The sequence below is a fragment of the Sturnus vulgaris genome, unplaced genomic scaffold (genome assembly GCF_052056855.1).
Source record: "Sturnus vulgaris isolate bStuVul1 unplaced genomic scaffold, bStuVul1.hap1 Scaffold_84, whole genome shotgun sequence".
Classification (NCBI taxonomy): domain Eukaryota; kingdom Metazoa; phylum Chordata; class Aves; order Passeriformes; family Sturnidae; genus Sturnus; species Sturnus vulgaris.
The window spans coordinates 1233364-1249350 of record NW_028276728.1 but is presented as its reverse complement, the minus strand read 5'-3'; the positions used below and the strand labels follow the sequence as shown (position 1 = coordinate 1249350).

General features: G+C 50.3%; 1 protein-coding gene across 1 annotated transcript in view; it reads right to left on the bottom strand.

The window, feature by feature from the left end:
• LOC148217440 (serine/threonine-protein kinase pim-1-like) overlaps window positions 1-1052 on the bottom strand; it is a 35964-nt gene extending 34912 nt beyond the window's left edge. The window contains 1 exon segment of the mRNA XM_088158628.1: window positions 961-1052. Within this exon segment, the coding sequence (XP_088014754.1) occupies window positions 961-1052 (92 nt within the window).
• Between the last annotated feature and the right edge of the window lie 14935 nt (window positions 1053-15987).

Genomic DNA, 15987 nt, shown 5'->3' with positions numbered 1-15987 from the left:
GGGCTCCTAAGGGTTTTCTGCATTTTAATGATCCCCACGGTGGATTTGGGGCTGAGTCCAGGACCCCCAGGCACTGAGAGAAGGTTGAAGAAGCTGCTCAAGGAGGCAGAAGCAAAACTCCAAGTCCCTTGGAGCATCACTGGCCCCACTGAGGGCAGGAAGTGCCAAAGGCTCCCCAGGGAGTGGTGAGAGCAGATCCTTGAGGCCAGGATTGCAGGAGCCCGAGGCTGTGAGCAGGGAACTGCAATGCTGAGCAAGGCCTGGGCTGGGTGGAGGAAGCAGAAAGGCCAAGGCCTGAGCCCAGGCCTGGGCCAGCAGGGCCTGTCCCTCACAGGTGGCTCGGGGCTGTTCCTGGGGCACTGGGATGGGAGAGGCAGCAAGGACAAATGTCATCAGGCTGTGTTGAGATGGAGAACACATATGGTTTTGAAAAGTCAGGATTATAGAAGCCTATAATATGCTTAAGCAAGTGGAGGGAAAATAGAGCACATAGCAGAAACAGTATGTAACAAATCAAATCGCAACTTAGTTGCCACGAAAAAAACATAAAGATGCATTGCCAAAATTCAGCAAAGCAAGACCTAAGTATCATACAAGCCAGACAAAGCAGAAACCTGTGTCTCCAAAATCTAGCCATGAACAGATTAGTGTTTTTGAGTGGGACAGGTTCATCTGAAGAAGAGCCAGACCTCCACTGTGCCTGCCCAGAAGCAGAGCTCAAACAGCGATTACTGAGGAAGACGTACGGCCTTCATCCCAAAGACCACCGAGCACGACCACCAGGAGGGTGGCAGGCAATTATAACACAAAGCAGGAGAAGGTGGAGATGGGCGGGCAGGGAGGTGTGGGCTTGTGGGATCAATGTGTATTTATACCTGGCACCTGTCTGGACCAGGTACGCGTGGTTTGGAGGAGATATCCCCCCAAGTGTCCCAGCTGGCAATAAAACACCCTCTCTACAATTTCAGTGCCAGGTCCTTCTTCCCACAGTCAGTTGGCGAGCCAGGCAGGAGGTCTTTGTCTGGCTGCTGGAGCGCAGGGGACGTGGACATCCCAACGTGCCCTGGACTTTTTCCAGAGGGGACCTCGGCTCCCCAGTCCCTCACTGCAGGGATGAACAACAACCTCCTGTACGGCCTAGAGGTATGTTTTATTAAATTATTTTTGGAGAGGCCCGAGGTAAGGTGAGTAGGATGCCTGGCAGTAAGATGCTAGGGATGCCTGTGCATGGCTAAGAGCGTGTCAGAGACCTCGGGCACACAGAGCTCACAGGTTCGGGGAAGGAATTTGGAAGCTGGCAAAGGGGTTTCTGTTGACAACACAGGGTGGCCTCTAGCAAGTTTGGGGGTAACTGGAACAGGAACCAAGGTATTGTCAGAATTATAAATAGCATAAATCGCTGCTATAATCCTAACTGAAATGATCTGTGTAAATTGTGCTCTTTGCTCGTGGTAGGTTGTTAGAAGGAAGTATTTTATATGGTGATTGGTCTTTTGTGTTTGTGTTGCTCTAATTTTGGTGGTGGAAATTTCGGATTTTGGGTAATGTTTTCTATGTTTTCTGTTGTGGACTTTTGCAATATCTTTGCTATAACACTACCGTTTTGTGTTATTAACTGTATTTGCTATGGGTTAAAATTTTTTGAGGCCTGAGGCTTTGCTGTTTCTGAGGTAATTCTGTCCTCTTGTGTCTATAAGTGTAAATAACAGGGTAGTGATATTTTTTTGGAAACTAAAGGAGTTAAAAAGGTAAAAACGTGGCAGAGGCTGGGGAGAGAGCACGGAGGGCTCGACCAAGCGAGGAAGCTCTTTTTAGGTGGTTCCAGCCCAGTAAGGTTGGGTGTTATAAAAGTGTGGGCTAGCTGGCCATAAGTTACATTTGGAGATGGAGTTGGAGCTGAGACTGAGAGCGTGCTGCAGTTTGGGATGGAGTCTGCTGTGAGGAAGAAGGGACATGTGGTCGTGCAAGGGACATATAAGGTCAGAAGATGCTGTGTGAGGGACAGATAGGTTTGGGGGCTGGGTAAGGGACAGGTTTGGGTTAGCCGGTCATGTAGAAGGAAGAAGGAAACTTTCAGAGAGAGGAGGGAAGGATTCATGCTGTGTGGAGCTGTCTGTGAGGAAAGGAGTCAGAGTTGCCTGAGGGAAGTCAGCAGAGAGAAGGGATGAAAAGTTTTTAATAGACTGGTGTTGGTGCCAGTCGTGTCCATCTCGACATAATTACTACACTACCCATTTCCAGGGACTATGCAGGAGATTTCTGCTTGGTGAAAGTTTTGTGTAGCTTTTCTAGTTTGTAAAGCGAAGTGTGTGTCACTCAGAAATTCAAGGCTCATCTCCCTTCAGTCTGCTCTCAAGGCAAGATGTTCATGGTCAGCTGGGAATTCCACCTCCCTGGCACCAGAGAGAACTCAGGACAGGACAGATGTCCGGCCTGGGTTATCTCAGCAATTCCTGAGAGGGGGAAGAAGTCCTGAGTGATGGCCCAGCTGATGGACAGAACAGATGAGCTCTGCTGGGCCATAGGGGAAGACCTGCTGCAGGAACCTCATGGAACCAAGGCTCTGTTGTGACATTGTGGTGGCTCCTGGAACCAAGGAGACCATGGTGATAGCATTGAACCTCATGGAACCAAGGGTCTGCTGTGACACTTTGGAACTCCAGAGACCATTGTTGAGTACAGAACCTCATGGAACCAATTCTGAGTTGTTTCAAAGAGGGACCTCATGGAACCCAGGAGAACATTTGAACACCGTGGAATCACATGGAAGCAAATGTCCACTGTTTCATGTTGCAGCCTCATAGAGCACTGGAGACTGTTGTGACACAATGGATAAATGTGGAACAAAGGCTGCCTAGTGACAGTGCAGGGCCTCATGGAACCCAAGAGGCCATTGTGATGGAATGGAAACTCATGGAATCAAGGGTCCACTGTTTCATGGTGAGACCTCATGGAACCCAGGACACCACTGTGATACAATGGAACCTCAAAGAAACAAGGGTCAATTGCCAGCCTATTAACGATAAGTAAAACTTTACAAAAGGAAGGCATTTTAAATGCATGGCTCAGGTCTGATACTTGAGCTAAGTAGAAAAGGACTGTGGGAAAGACACTCAGCTGAATTAGGAATCGAAAAACATGTTACATAACCATGGCGTGTTCATATGGTGGTGTATGCTGGTTGCTTGAATTGTGTTTGTTATGCTTGAAAACAGTAACTGATAATGGGCTAACTGCTTCAAAATGCCAGTTTTTACAATGAAACATCTCTCCTTTTCACCTGCCTGGGGACTCTACATCACTATGGACCCTCACCCACAGCTGGCACCTGAAGGTAGAAGATCAACCTGCAGCGAAGAGTGGCCTGTGACAGAAACCAAAGCTCTGCAGACTCAAGGAGCAGCCCCTGGCAGCAGATCCAGACACCAGACCTAGGCAGAGGATCCCAGCAGTGGACCCAGGCAGCAGACCCAGACACCCCGAGTGACCCCCACCCTCACCTTACTCCATCTCAGCACACACATTCATCAGTTTGAGGTGAGCAATGTGTCACATCCTGGGAGCAAAGCTGTCAGTTGAGCAAAAGCAGATCCTAGAGAATTTACAGTGGTTTTTACAACATCAGAACAGAGACATTCCCAATGCTCAATTACTTGCTGTGTTGGATTGGATTTTCACACATGTAAAAGACAACACCTGTCCCACATCAGAGGCCCTGCAGGGTGCTGTGGTTCCTCCACTGCCCGTGCTCCCCACCACTGCCACTTCTTCACTGCCTACCACAGCAGCTCCTTCACCACTTGCCCCCCAGCACAAACCCCCCTCCTCCTTCCCCACGGCTGCTTCACTTACAGCAGCCCCCTTGGCCAGTATTGGCCCCTGGCCATGCTTGGGCCCCCCAGCTCTTCGAAGCCCCCGCCCATTGTTGGCCCCTCAGCCACTATTGGCCCTTGGGCATGCTTGCTCCTCCAGCTCTTTGTAGTCCCCTGCCCTTGCTGGGCCCCTGGAATCCTGCAGCTCCCCTGTCCTCTCTCGGGCCCCTATGTGATACAACCCCCCCACCTAACACTAGCCAAGAGCTGTTGGCTGGCTCTGTGACCATCCCACCCCCTGAGGAGGTGGTCACTTGGGGTAGCTATCCTGAATCACCCTATCCTTCAGACTGAGCACCCATAAATGCTCAAATTATACTCTATGTGGGATCAGGGCCCAGGCCTCTCATTTCTTACTGCATATCTGGTTGTTTATGAACAAGGTCATACAGCAGTTGACAACGATGTAGACTACACTATTGTGAGAGAGCTGTGGAGACTGGAGCAGGCAAGTGGTGTGCCTTCTGAACATGGTATTGCTTACTTAGACACCATAAGTGCTGCCTGTGTTCTTAGGCCTGTTGATTGGAAAAACATCATGGAAATGATCTTAACTATGACACAACATATAGTTTGTTTCTCAGATTACCCCGAGTCCTGTATGGCTCAGGCAGGACACCTGCAGTGAAGGGATCCTCCTGTGCTTGTTGTTCAGTTATCTGGTGAGGGTGTGTATGCACACACCTGGTCACAGACAGGCTATCCACACGATGTTTATGGCCTCATTTCCCACCTTTCTATTGCAGCGTTGTGATGGATCCCAGTGGCAGACAAGAATGCTAACATTTCTTATACTGGAATTCAACAGGGTCCCACAGAACCACACATGACATTTATGGACAGGCTGCAGGCTGTGCTCTCTCACAGGTTGATGATGAGGGCACACGAAAAATCTGTTATGACGTATGAAAATGCAAACAATGACTGTAAAAAGGCACTCTTGTCTATTCATACTTGGCATACTTGTGATATAGTTGAGATAGTTAGTGCTTGCCAAAACATACCTCACCTGTCCTGTAACACTAGGCCCCCGGCTGTGGCTTACCCAGCTCATTTACAGGGAGCACAAGGGAACAGTTGTTATTACTGTGCTCTCCTGGGCACCTGAACAAACCCTGTCCCCTGCTCGTGCCCAAATCCCCATCTCCCTACTAGCAGTGCCTAGCAATTGGTACTGCTCGTGCTTTGGCTTCTTTAAACAAGCTTGGCTGCTGGCTTGCAAAGGAAGTTAATGCCACTATTGCCACTCGTTCAGCAATGCTAATTGATCTTAAATTGGTGCAACATGCAACACTGCAAAACAGAGCAGCCTGTTGAAGGCCGTTGACTTCTTGCTCTTGGCTCAAGGCCATGGGTGTGAAGATTTTGATGGATGTGCTGCATGAACTTAAGTGATCATTCAGAGTCCATTCACGAGAGAATTAGTAATATTGAGCAGCTCACTAAACAGCTACAGAAACATGATGAGGGTGATTGGTGGGGATGTCTTCATGGCTCAAACATCCCTGCTTCAGGGCATGACTTAAACATTTAGTAATGTATAGCATTATAGTTATCCTTGGTGTTCTTAATGATTGTGATAGGTATCCCATGTATTTTATCTTGTGTGCGACAAATGATCAATATAACCTTAATAAGATAATGGCTTCACTGGTGCAGACAGTTTTAGCTGTGCAACACATAAAAAAAGAAGAGAAATATCACCAATAAAAAAACTTCACAAAAGGAAGGCCTTGTAAAATCATGGCTCAGGCCTGTTACTTCGGCTAAGTAGAAGAGGACTGTGGGAAAGAGACTCAGCTGAATTAGGAGTAGAAAAGCACGTTACATAACCATTGAGTGTTCCCATGATGGTGTGTGGTGGTTGGTGGAATTGTCTCTCTTATGCTTTAAACTATGTCAGTGATAATGGGCTAAATGCTTAAAAAGGCCTGGTTTTATAATAAAGCATCTCTCCTTTGCACCTGCCTGGGGACTCTGTGCCACTATGGACCCTCACACACATCAACCCAAGGCTCTACTTTGACCAAGAGGGGCCTCATGGCACACAGGTGCCACTGGGACATTGCCAGGCCAAGTAGAAACAAGGTTCCATTATTGCACAGCACAACCTCATGGGACCTGGGAGAGCACTGTGACACAATGGGATCTCATGGAAGCAAGTGTCCATTGTGACACAGCAGGGCCTCATGGCACCCAGGAGAGCACTGTGACACAGTGGCAGTCTGGGGAAACCAAGTGTCAGCTGCAAACACAGTGGGGTCTCATGGAAGCCAGGTGCCATTTGGATATTGCCAGGGCATGTGGAATTCAGTGTCCATTGTGACACAGCACAGCCTCATGGAACTCAGCAGACCATTGGGACAACCTGGAATCTCACAGATCCAAGGCTCTACTTTGACCAAGTGGGGCCTCATGGGACACAGGTGCCACTGGGACATTGCCAGCTCTTGTGGAATCCAGTGTCCATTGTGACACAGCACAGCCTCATGGAAACATGGGGACCATGGTGACTCCATGGAATCTCATGGAAGCAAGTGTCAGTTGTGAACACGGCACGGCCTCATGGAACCCAGGGAAAAGTGGGACCATGCCATGGCTCATGGAAGCAAGGGGCCATTGTGACACAGCAGGGCCTCTTGGAACCCAGGAGAACATTGTGGGGCAATGGAATCTGATGGAGCCAAGTGTCAATTGTCAAAACAGCGAGGCCTCATGGAGCCCAAGTGACCATTGTGACTCCATGGAATCTCATGGAACAAACTGTCAGGTGTAACACAGCAGGGTGTCATGGAACACAGGTGCCACTGGGACATTGCCACTGCTCATGGAACCAGGTGTCCATTGTGACACAACTGGGCCTAATGGAACACAGGAGACCATTGTGACGCTGTGGAATCTCAATAACCCAAGGCTGCATTGTGACACAGAGGGGCCTCATGGGACTGAGGAGACCATTGTGAGGCAATGGAATGTCTTGGAGCAACAGCTAGATTTTAAAGACAGCAGGGTCTGATGGAGCCCAGGTGCCAATGGAACATTTCCAAGGCTCATGCAAGCATTCATTGTGGTAGAGCCAGGCCTAATAAATACAAAAGAACATTGTTACCCAATGGAATCTCATGGAACCAAGTGTCCACTGTTTCACCCTGCAGCCTTACAGAGTGAAGGAGAACATTGTGTTGCAATGGAATATCCCTAGACTGTTGTGACAAACCTGGGCTTTATGAAACCAAGGAGACTCCTGTGATGCAATCAAATCTTAAGGAACCAAGTGTCAATTGTGAAGACATAAGGTTCTCAGGAAGCTAAGGAGAACATTGTGACACAGTGGAGTCTCATGGAACCAAGGCTTTATCTTGACAAAGTGAGGGCGAATAGGAGACAGGTGCCATGGGGACATTGTCAGCTCTTGTGGAATCCAGTGTCCATTGAGAGACAGGGCAGGTCATGGAAATATAGGGACCTTTGTGAGGCAATGGAACCAAGGGTCAATTCTGATAGAGAGGGGCCACATGGAACACAAGGGCCATGGAAATATTGCCAGGCCTAGTAGAAACAAGACAGCACTGTGGCAGAACAAGGCCTCATGTGATCTGGGAGAGCAGTGTGAAACAATGGAATGTCATGGAAGCAAGTGTCCATTGTGACATGGCAGGGCCTCATGGAACCCACTGGGACATTGCCAAGGCTCGTGCTAGCAAGGCTCCACTGTGACAAAGAACATCCTCATGGCACCCAGGAGAACATTGTGATGCAATGGATTCTCATGGAACCAAGAATCCATTAGGACAAAGCGGGGCCTGATGGATACCTGGTGCCACTGGGACATCTTGAGCCTTGGAGGAAGCAAGTGTCCATTGTGACACAGCACAGCCTCGTGAATCACAGGAGAGCACAGTGACACCATGGAATCTTGGGGAACCAAGTGTCAATTGTAAACACAGCAGGCACTCATGGACGCCAGGAGAACATTGTGACCCAATAGAAACTCATGGAACCAAGTCTGAATTGTTCCAAAGAGGGACCTCATGGAACCCATTGTGACACCGTGGAAACACTTGGAAGCAAATGTCCACTGTTTCATGTGGCACAAATGAGCAAGTTAGAGCTCTGGAGACCATTGTGACACAATGGAAACATGTGGACCAAAGGGTCCCTAGTGACACTGCAGGGCCTCATGGAATGCAAGAAACCACTCTGATGGAATAGAAATGCATGGATTCAAGTGTCCACTGTTTCACGTTACAACCTCATGGAATCAAGGAGACCATTGTGGTACAATGGAATTTCAAGGAAACACGAGATAATTGTCAACCTATTACTGATGACTAAAACTCCATGATGGATTCCTGAGCTGTGGAGGCACTCAAAACAGCCTCCTCCACAAGGTTCAGCCAGGGGGTTTTACCACCCTGGCCTCAGTTCAAATCTTGCTGCCCCAGTCATGGTGGCCCAGCCCCTGTGCAGGCCCAGCCCAGGACAGGAGCATTGCGGGTGGGAACGGCCCCAGTGCCATGGTGCCCACAGCAGCCCTGGGGCTCTGTGCCCCATGGCCTCCCTGCTGGACAGCCTCTGCCAGCTCCTGCACAGCCCGTGGCACCTGTGGGCCTGCACTGACAGCCCTGCCCCGGGCTCTGCCGGGCTCTGGGCCAGCACAGAGGCCGGGCAGGGCTGGCCATGGCCGGCAACAGGCCCTGAGCCCCGCAGGAGGATGGAGCTGGGCCACAGCCAAACTCAGCCCAGGCCAAAGCTGGGCTCAGCAGCCAGGGCTGGCAAGGGCTGGGGACAGAGGCTGGTGCTGACAAATGTCCTGGGCCCCCTCCCTGCTCTGTGCATGCCACCAAGGGCACAGAGCAGCCTCCTCTCTGGGCCACTTGCCTGTTTGCAATGCCTTGCCCAGGCGCTGGCCCTGCCCCACAAGGCCTGGGCTGAGTCGTGCCCCTGCCCGCTCAGCCAGGCTGACATGGACACTGCTGCTTTCTCTGGCAGGCTCTCTCAGGCCAGCCCAGCTCCCTGCAAGCTGTGCCAGCTGCCCTGAGCTCTGTGCAGCACCAAGGGCCTCTCCCCAGCACAGCCCAGCCGGCTCTGGCCCCACAGCTCTGCTCAGGCCAGGGGGCTCTGGGCAGTGGCCCCACGGCCTCAGCCCCTGCCAAGGGCACAGCAGCAGCTGCAGCTCAGAGAGGACTCAGCCCCAGCCATGGCCAAGCTGCTTGGCCAAGGCAAAAGGAGGCTCCCTGGGTGCCCTGCTCCCCTCTCCCTCAGCTCCTGACAGCTCTGCAGCCCCTCCTGCCATCCCATCTGCCCAGGCCAGCACAACAGCCCTGGCCTTGGGGCCCTCCAGAGCTGCCCCTGCTCCAGGCCCAGGGCCCATCCCAAAGCTGGGGCAGCCACAAAGCTGTGCCCATTTCTGTTCATTGCTGCTCTGATGAGGATGGATCCTCAGCCACTTGGAGGCTGCTGATGAATTTCACTACTCCAGAGGCCTCTTCTTTCCTGAGCTCTTCAGTTGAGAAATTCAGTGTCAACGACTAATTAACACTTGTTCAAAACACCCAAATAAAACTAGCCCATGGGAATAATTCAAATCTTCAATTCTTCTGTGGTTAATTAGAAACATTTCAGAAGTCCATTCAAAGAGAATATACTGTATTGAAAACAATTTAGAAAAAATTGTTTTGTTTTTTTTTGTTTTTTTTCTGTTTATAGATTAGTATCAGCAATCTCCTGTTGATATTGATCTCCAAAACATCCTAATGCAGTCTAAACAGATACAAAAATCAAGACCCTTGATGGCTGACAGTCAATAACACTCTGTCCCTACCCCCACCCCACCATTTCCCCCATCCAACCCCTGGCACTCAGAGCAGCCTTGTGCAAATCTGAGCTTCCTGCACCCCAGGCTGTGCCTGCAGCTTTCAGCTCCTTGGCACCAACTCCCACCTGCTTTCCTTGCAGAAGGAGCTGCCCCAGACACAGAGGGATGTTCATTTATTGTCACCAAACAAAACCAAGTAAAGGCACAGCTCCCTAAAAAACCAAAAGTCATTCCTGTGCTGGATATTTCATCCACTTTCCACAGCAGACAGTCTCAGAGCAATGGAAAACACGTTCTGTGCCCAGCACAGATCCCAAGATGTCCCAAACCCTCCCTGCCCCGATTCTGCCCAGATTTGCTCTTTGCACACTCGAGTCACACGCTGAAGTCCCGAGCTCCCTGCATGGCCAGAGGGAGGAAAAGAGAGAAAGTGGCTGAAGAGCTCTCTTGTGCACAGCTACAGCTGCACTAATGCCAATCTTCTGGGCTCACAGGAACTTGATCCCACAGCCTGTGCAGCATCTGTTCCCTGGGCAGAAATCTGGCTGGATGGGCAGGCCCAAGGAGTGCTGGGCAATGGAGCCACATCCAGGGGTGTGCCCAGGGCTCAGGGTTGGGGCCAGGGCAGTGAAATCTCTTTGTTGCTGATGTGGACGAGGCCATGGAGGGCACCCTCAGTCAGTGTCCAGGTGAGGCCAAGCTGGGTGGGAGTGTGGCTGTGCTGCAGGGCAGGAAGCTCTGCAGAGGGATCTGGACAGGCTGGAGCCATGGGCCCAGGACAATTGGATGAGGTTCAGCAAGGGGTTGATTTGTGGAACATCCTTGGGGGAGGCTGCAGAGCTGGGGCAGGGGGGACCCAGGGGAACAGGGGACCCTGCTGGGCACAAGCAGCAGGGGAGACTTCTCTGGGGGGGAACTGTGAGGGGGGGCTGGGGCAGAGTGACCAGCCCAGTGACCTCAGGCATCCCCCCTGGGATGTCACACAGCCCTGCTGATGTCACAGCCTGCTCTGTGATGTCACTGCACTCTGATGTAACACAGCTGAACTCTGTCACAGCCCACTCCGTGATGTCATGGCCCACTCTGTGATGTCATTCTGCCTCCCTCTATGATGTGAGAGTCTTCCATGTGAAGTCACAGCCTGCTCTGTAATGCCACAACTTATCCTGTGATGTCACAGCTGGCTCTCTGATGTCACACCACCACGGTGTGATGTCACACAGTCCCCTCTATCATGCCATAGGTGATCAATGACCTCACATAACCCACTCTGTGATGACACAGCCCCTCTGTGACATCACAGCCATTCTCTGAGGTCACTGCACCCTCTCTGGGACATCCCCCAGTGTCACCTTTGTGGCGTGGGGGAAGGGCGATCTCCAAGTGCATTTGGGCCCCTGTGCCTGCAGCCCCCAGTGCCTGGAGGTGCCCAGCAGCTCCCGCAGCCTGCAGAACCTCTGAGCCACCCCCGACAGCCACAGGTGTCTGTCCTCATCCCAATGGACCTGGCACCGCTTGGAATCCTGGCTGGAGCGCGGCTGTGGAGCGACCACTGGGCTCAGAGAGGTGGAGACCCCCGGGAGCCCCCAAACCCCTCCTGCCCCACAGGTGCCCCTGGCAGCCCCAGGGCTGTGCCCGTCCCCGTGTCACTGTCCCCGTGGGTGGCTGGGCTGTGTTTCCCTCTTGGGGATGGGGCCCTGCACAGTCCCGGTCCCCCAGACCCCCGGGGGTGCCATGGGGGTCTCACCTGGGAACTGTCCAAGGCCTGGGGGCTGTGGCACAGCAGGGACACCCCCGGGGCACCCCCGGCCGCCTCCAGCTCAGTCACATCCCACTTGGCCCTGCCAAGGGCAGAGACATCCGTGGTCCCTCTCGAGGACACCCCAGGACCCCCTGTGCCCACCCCTTTGCCCACCCCTCACCACGGTGTCCCCAATCCCCGCAGGTCCCAGGGTGCCCAGGGGGCTGGATGGGGACCTGTCCGTCCCAGGGGGATTCTGTCACCTCCCTTCCCCCGTGTAGTGGTTTTGGTTTGCCAATTGAAGAATTCCCAGACAATATACAAATTTATGAGTCTAGCGCTGGCTAAATTGCCAGTGCACCCATTAGAATTATTTACTCATTTCCTGCCATGAAATGTGATTAGGAGGAAGGCAAAACAGGCTCAAACTTTAAAGAGTACTAAGAAAAACTTTATTATTGGAAACTATAAGAAAAATTAATAAAACTCAGAATAAAACTTTTAGAACACTCCACCTACCCCCATAACATCTTTTGTTTCTCTCTGACAATGTACAGAAACAATTCAGTCAGTTTGCCATCTTTTTCAAAAAAAGAAATATTTCACTAATTTACTTGGGAGTGGAGACTTCTCTCTTCAGTATATGGAGATTTCTCCACAAGCATTATTGAGGACCATATTAACTTATGGGGCACACTTTAAGGATTATAACAGTTTGAACAAAAGCTCTTTTCATCTTTGAAAACAGAAGTCTTCCTCCTTGTTCTTGTTCTTGTTCTTGTTCTTGTTCTTCTTCTTCTTCTTCTTCTTCTTCTTCTTCTGCTCCTCCTCCTCCTCCGGGGGGCAGCAGAATCTTCTCTTCTCAATTCAAACTGATGGGATCACAGCCATTTCAACATCTGCTCACTTTAGCACAAATGCCTCTGCTCATATCTACAGTTAAAACATTCACATCCACGCCATAATATCTATGTGTTATAGGGAATCAAGAGTCTCTTCTCCGTACTTAAAAAGAGAAAATTTCACTCCATGACTCTCTTTCTTCCTTCATCTGGGATCTGACTCTTCCTTTTGTCTGACCTTGGTGTTTTCATGCTGTTTCTGTGTGTATCATCATCTTGGTCCTTTTCACACCAGCCTAGAAGTAAACAGGTCCCTGGGTGAGCAATGATCAGATGGATTTGAACACGTACAAAGGATCCCAGCCAATTCATTGAAACCTAAGTGCAGATGCATCCTTGGCCAGGGAAATGGCTGTGTTGAGACCTCAACCAATCACATGGGTATATCCAGGACATTCAAACCCTCGATTTCAGAAGGGTCCTGCACAATAAAGCAAGCTTTTGTCATATGGGTAACTGAGAGTTCATGTCGTCTCTGCCTCCAACCATGACCCAATTAACGTAAAGGTGTGGTCAGTCAGTGTGGGCATTATGGGTGGTCATTGGGGGTGGCAGTGGGTGAGATCAGTGGGTTGTAGTCAGTGGATGTGGTCAGTTGGCGGGTCATTGGGGTGTGGTCAGTTGGTGTGGTCTGTGAGTGTGGTCAGTGGGTGTGGCCACTGGCTACAGTCCGTGGATGTGGTCAGTTGGGTGGTCAGGTGGGAGTTGTCAGTCGGGTGGTCAGGGGATGTGGTCATTGGTGTGGTCATTGATGTGGTCAGTGGGGGTATGGTCTGTTGGTTTGTCAGTGGAGTGTGGTCAGTGGGGGTGGTCAGTCAGGTGGTCAGAGGGTGTGGCCATGGATGTGGTCAGTGGGGATGGTATTTGGGCATGGTCAGGTGAGTGTGGTCAGAGGGTGTGGTCATTGAGGTGGTCATTTGTCGGAGAAGGGAGACGCGGACACCATATGGTCATCAGCAAAGTCTCGTTTATTGATACGCAGAGTGGCGATTAAATACAATGCTTAATTAGCTCATGCATAGTGCAAAATCTTAGCTCCTCATTGGTCTAGATGTGCTGCTTAGCTAAGCACTTCGGCATTCATGTTTTTCTCAATTCTGCGTGCCTTCCTTATCTCAAGGACACTGTATTCCTGAGACTGAGGCCTGCTTTGCTAGCCTCACCAAGTTGATCTGACTATGGCCTTTTTCTTCCAGCCATTCCTGCACCAGGCTCTCTACACTTCCCCCGTTTTCTTTTTGAGCTAAAAGAGTGGCATGCCAAGCTTTGCTAACAGTCTTTTGAATAAAATTTTGTAAGCAAGTTATCAAGCAAGGTAGCAATAAAGCTAAGCACAAGAATATACCTAACACCATAATAGCATACTTAATAACGGTTCGAATCCATCCCCCAAGACCTAGGCTTTTTAACCACTCGTCGATGCCCTAACCATCTTCTTCTTTTAGGTTGTGTAATTTCTGCTGCATGTCTTGTATCTTTTTGTGGATGGACTCAGAGTGGTCAGATAAATTCATGCAGCACATTCCTTCGAACTCCTTGCAACCATACTGGCAACCCTACTAGGCAGGTTCTAAAAGGATTTTGTACTCCCCCTAGACTTAAGCAGATTGATTTTTGCTTTGTTATGTTAGCGAATGTTACCCATACGTTTTCCCGAGGCGCATGCTGCATTGGAAAAGATTTTGTGTGAGCAAAGTTAGCAAGCATAAGCAGTGTAATGATCATCATTTTGATTTCTTTGGCGGCCTATTCTTTTTACGCCCTGTATTGCTCCTTGTTATCTGCAGTTGTTTCACCTTTTTTATACTCTGATTTAATACCTCTTCTGGGTTTGTACCGGGCTTAACTGGTCCTACCTGAGGCCAAGGCAGGTGTGGGACTTTATGTCTGCATCTTGCAGCGATAATGTGCGAATTTGCATAGATGTGCTGCCTCTTAATCCAGTTGGTAAGTTCCCACCGGGCCCAAGCTAACAGGAGCTGTTCTGGTGTCTCGTATAGGTTTCGTACCTGGGCATATGGCACTCCTGCTTCTTTTTCTAGGGCCCGACCCCAATTTGAATCTCTTAGGTCGTCACTTTGACACCTCCAGCACCACAAACTAAACACTGCTCTCTGTTTCACCTACGAGCAGTCCCCACAGCCCCCGCACTTTAGGGCTACCCAGGTTTCACACCATGACCCCCCACACACACAACAAGGACGGCTGCTGAGAGGCTGTTCTTCCTGGTGGGCGTGGCTCTCAATCCAATCAGCCTAATTCGGTGGTGGCTGCCTTAGCGCCTCACGGGCAGCGCTGTTATAGCGTCCCAACTTCTGTAAATAGGGCCGTAAGGTCACCGTCAACCTCTGCTGGATCCGCTCTTGGTCGACTGGAGCCAGCCGCCTCCTCAGGAATCTTTCCACTAGTTCGGTCATCTAGAATGGGCTTCATATTGTTGCGGGGTCACGGTTACGGGTGCGGTTGGGTTAGTTCCTTTAAGTAGTGGCCTGAGGGAGTCTAGCAAGGAGTTGGGTATCCCAACAATTGGCTTGAGCCATTGCAGATCTCCTAGCAGTCGCTGTGCCTCATTTAGAGTGGTGATCTTTGTTGCAAGCTGGAGCTTCTGCGGCCATACGACCTGGCCTGTGATAGACCACCCCAAGTACCTCCATGGTGTGGATCGCTGTATTTTTTCTTGAGCTATTATGAGGGATGCCTTTGCTAGGGCGCTTTGAATCTCCTGCATCTGAGTGTCTGTAAATGCTGATTCTTGAGCAAAGAGGATATCATCCATATAATGGTAAATAATTGTATTGGGCCACTGTATCCTCAATGGTTGTAATGCGGCATCAACATACAGTTGGCACAGGGTAGGCGAGTTTTTCATTCCTTGTGGAAGAACAGTCCATTCATACCATTTATCAGGTTCTTCTCTGTTTATTGCTGGTAGGGTGAACGCAAATCTTTTAGTATCTTGAGGGTGTAAGGCTATAGTGAAGAAGCAGTCCTTTAGATCAATGATCAGAAGAGGCCAATGCTGTGGGAGCATTGCTGGGTTGGGGAGGCCTGGCTGTAATGCCCCCATCGCCTCCATCTGATCATTTACTGCTCTTAAATCGTGCAGAAGACGATATTTTCCTGACTTCTTTTTGATCACAAAAATTGGCGTGTTCCATGGGCTTGTCGAGAGTTTCAAATGTCCTTGTTGGAATTGTTCCTTTACAAGTTGATGTGCTTGTATTAGACTTTCCCTTTTTAGAGGCCATTGCTTAACCATTACCGGTTCATTGGTAGTCCAGGTGATTGGGATCGGGAAAGTCCAAGCAATGGCAATTACCCCAAAGGGTGCTCATTGGATAGCACAACCCCAAGCTGGGCTAGAACGTCTCTTCCGATTAAACAGTGTACCGATGGTGGTAACGCAACTACCGACAGCACAGTCACTAAATCTTGCCCATCTATAGTGACTCTTACTGGAGGTGTTTTTCTAGCGAGGGTGAATCCCCCGACGCCCGAGACGGTATCCGTAGTTTGCACCGATGGCCACTTGTGGGGCCATTTTTCTGGAGAGACAATGCTGGTATCTGCCCCAGTGTCTAGGAGTCCCATCATTTCTATTGTCTGTCCTGCATAGGTTAGTTTCACCTTCTTTTTGGGTCTAGTATGGAGGTC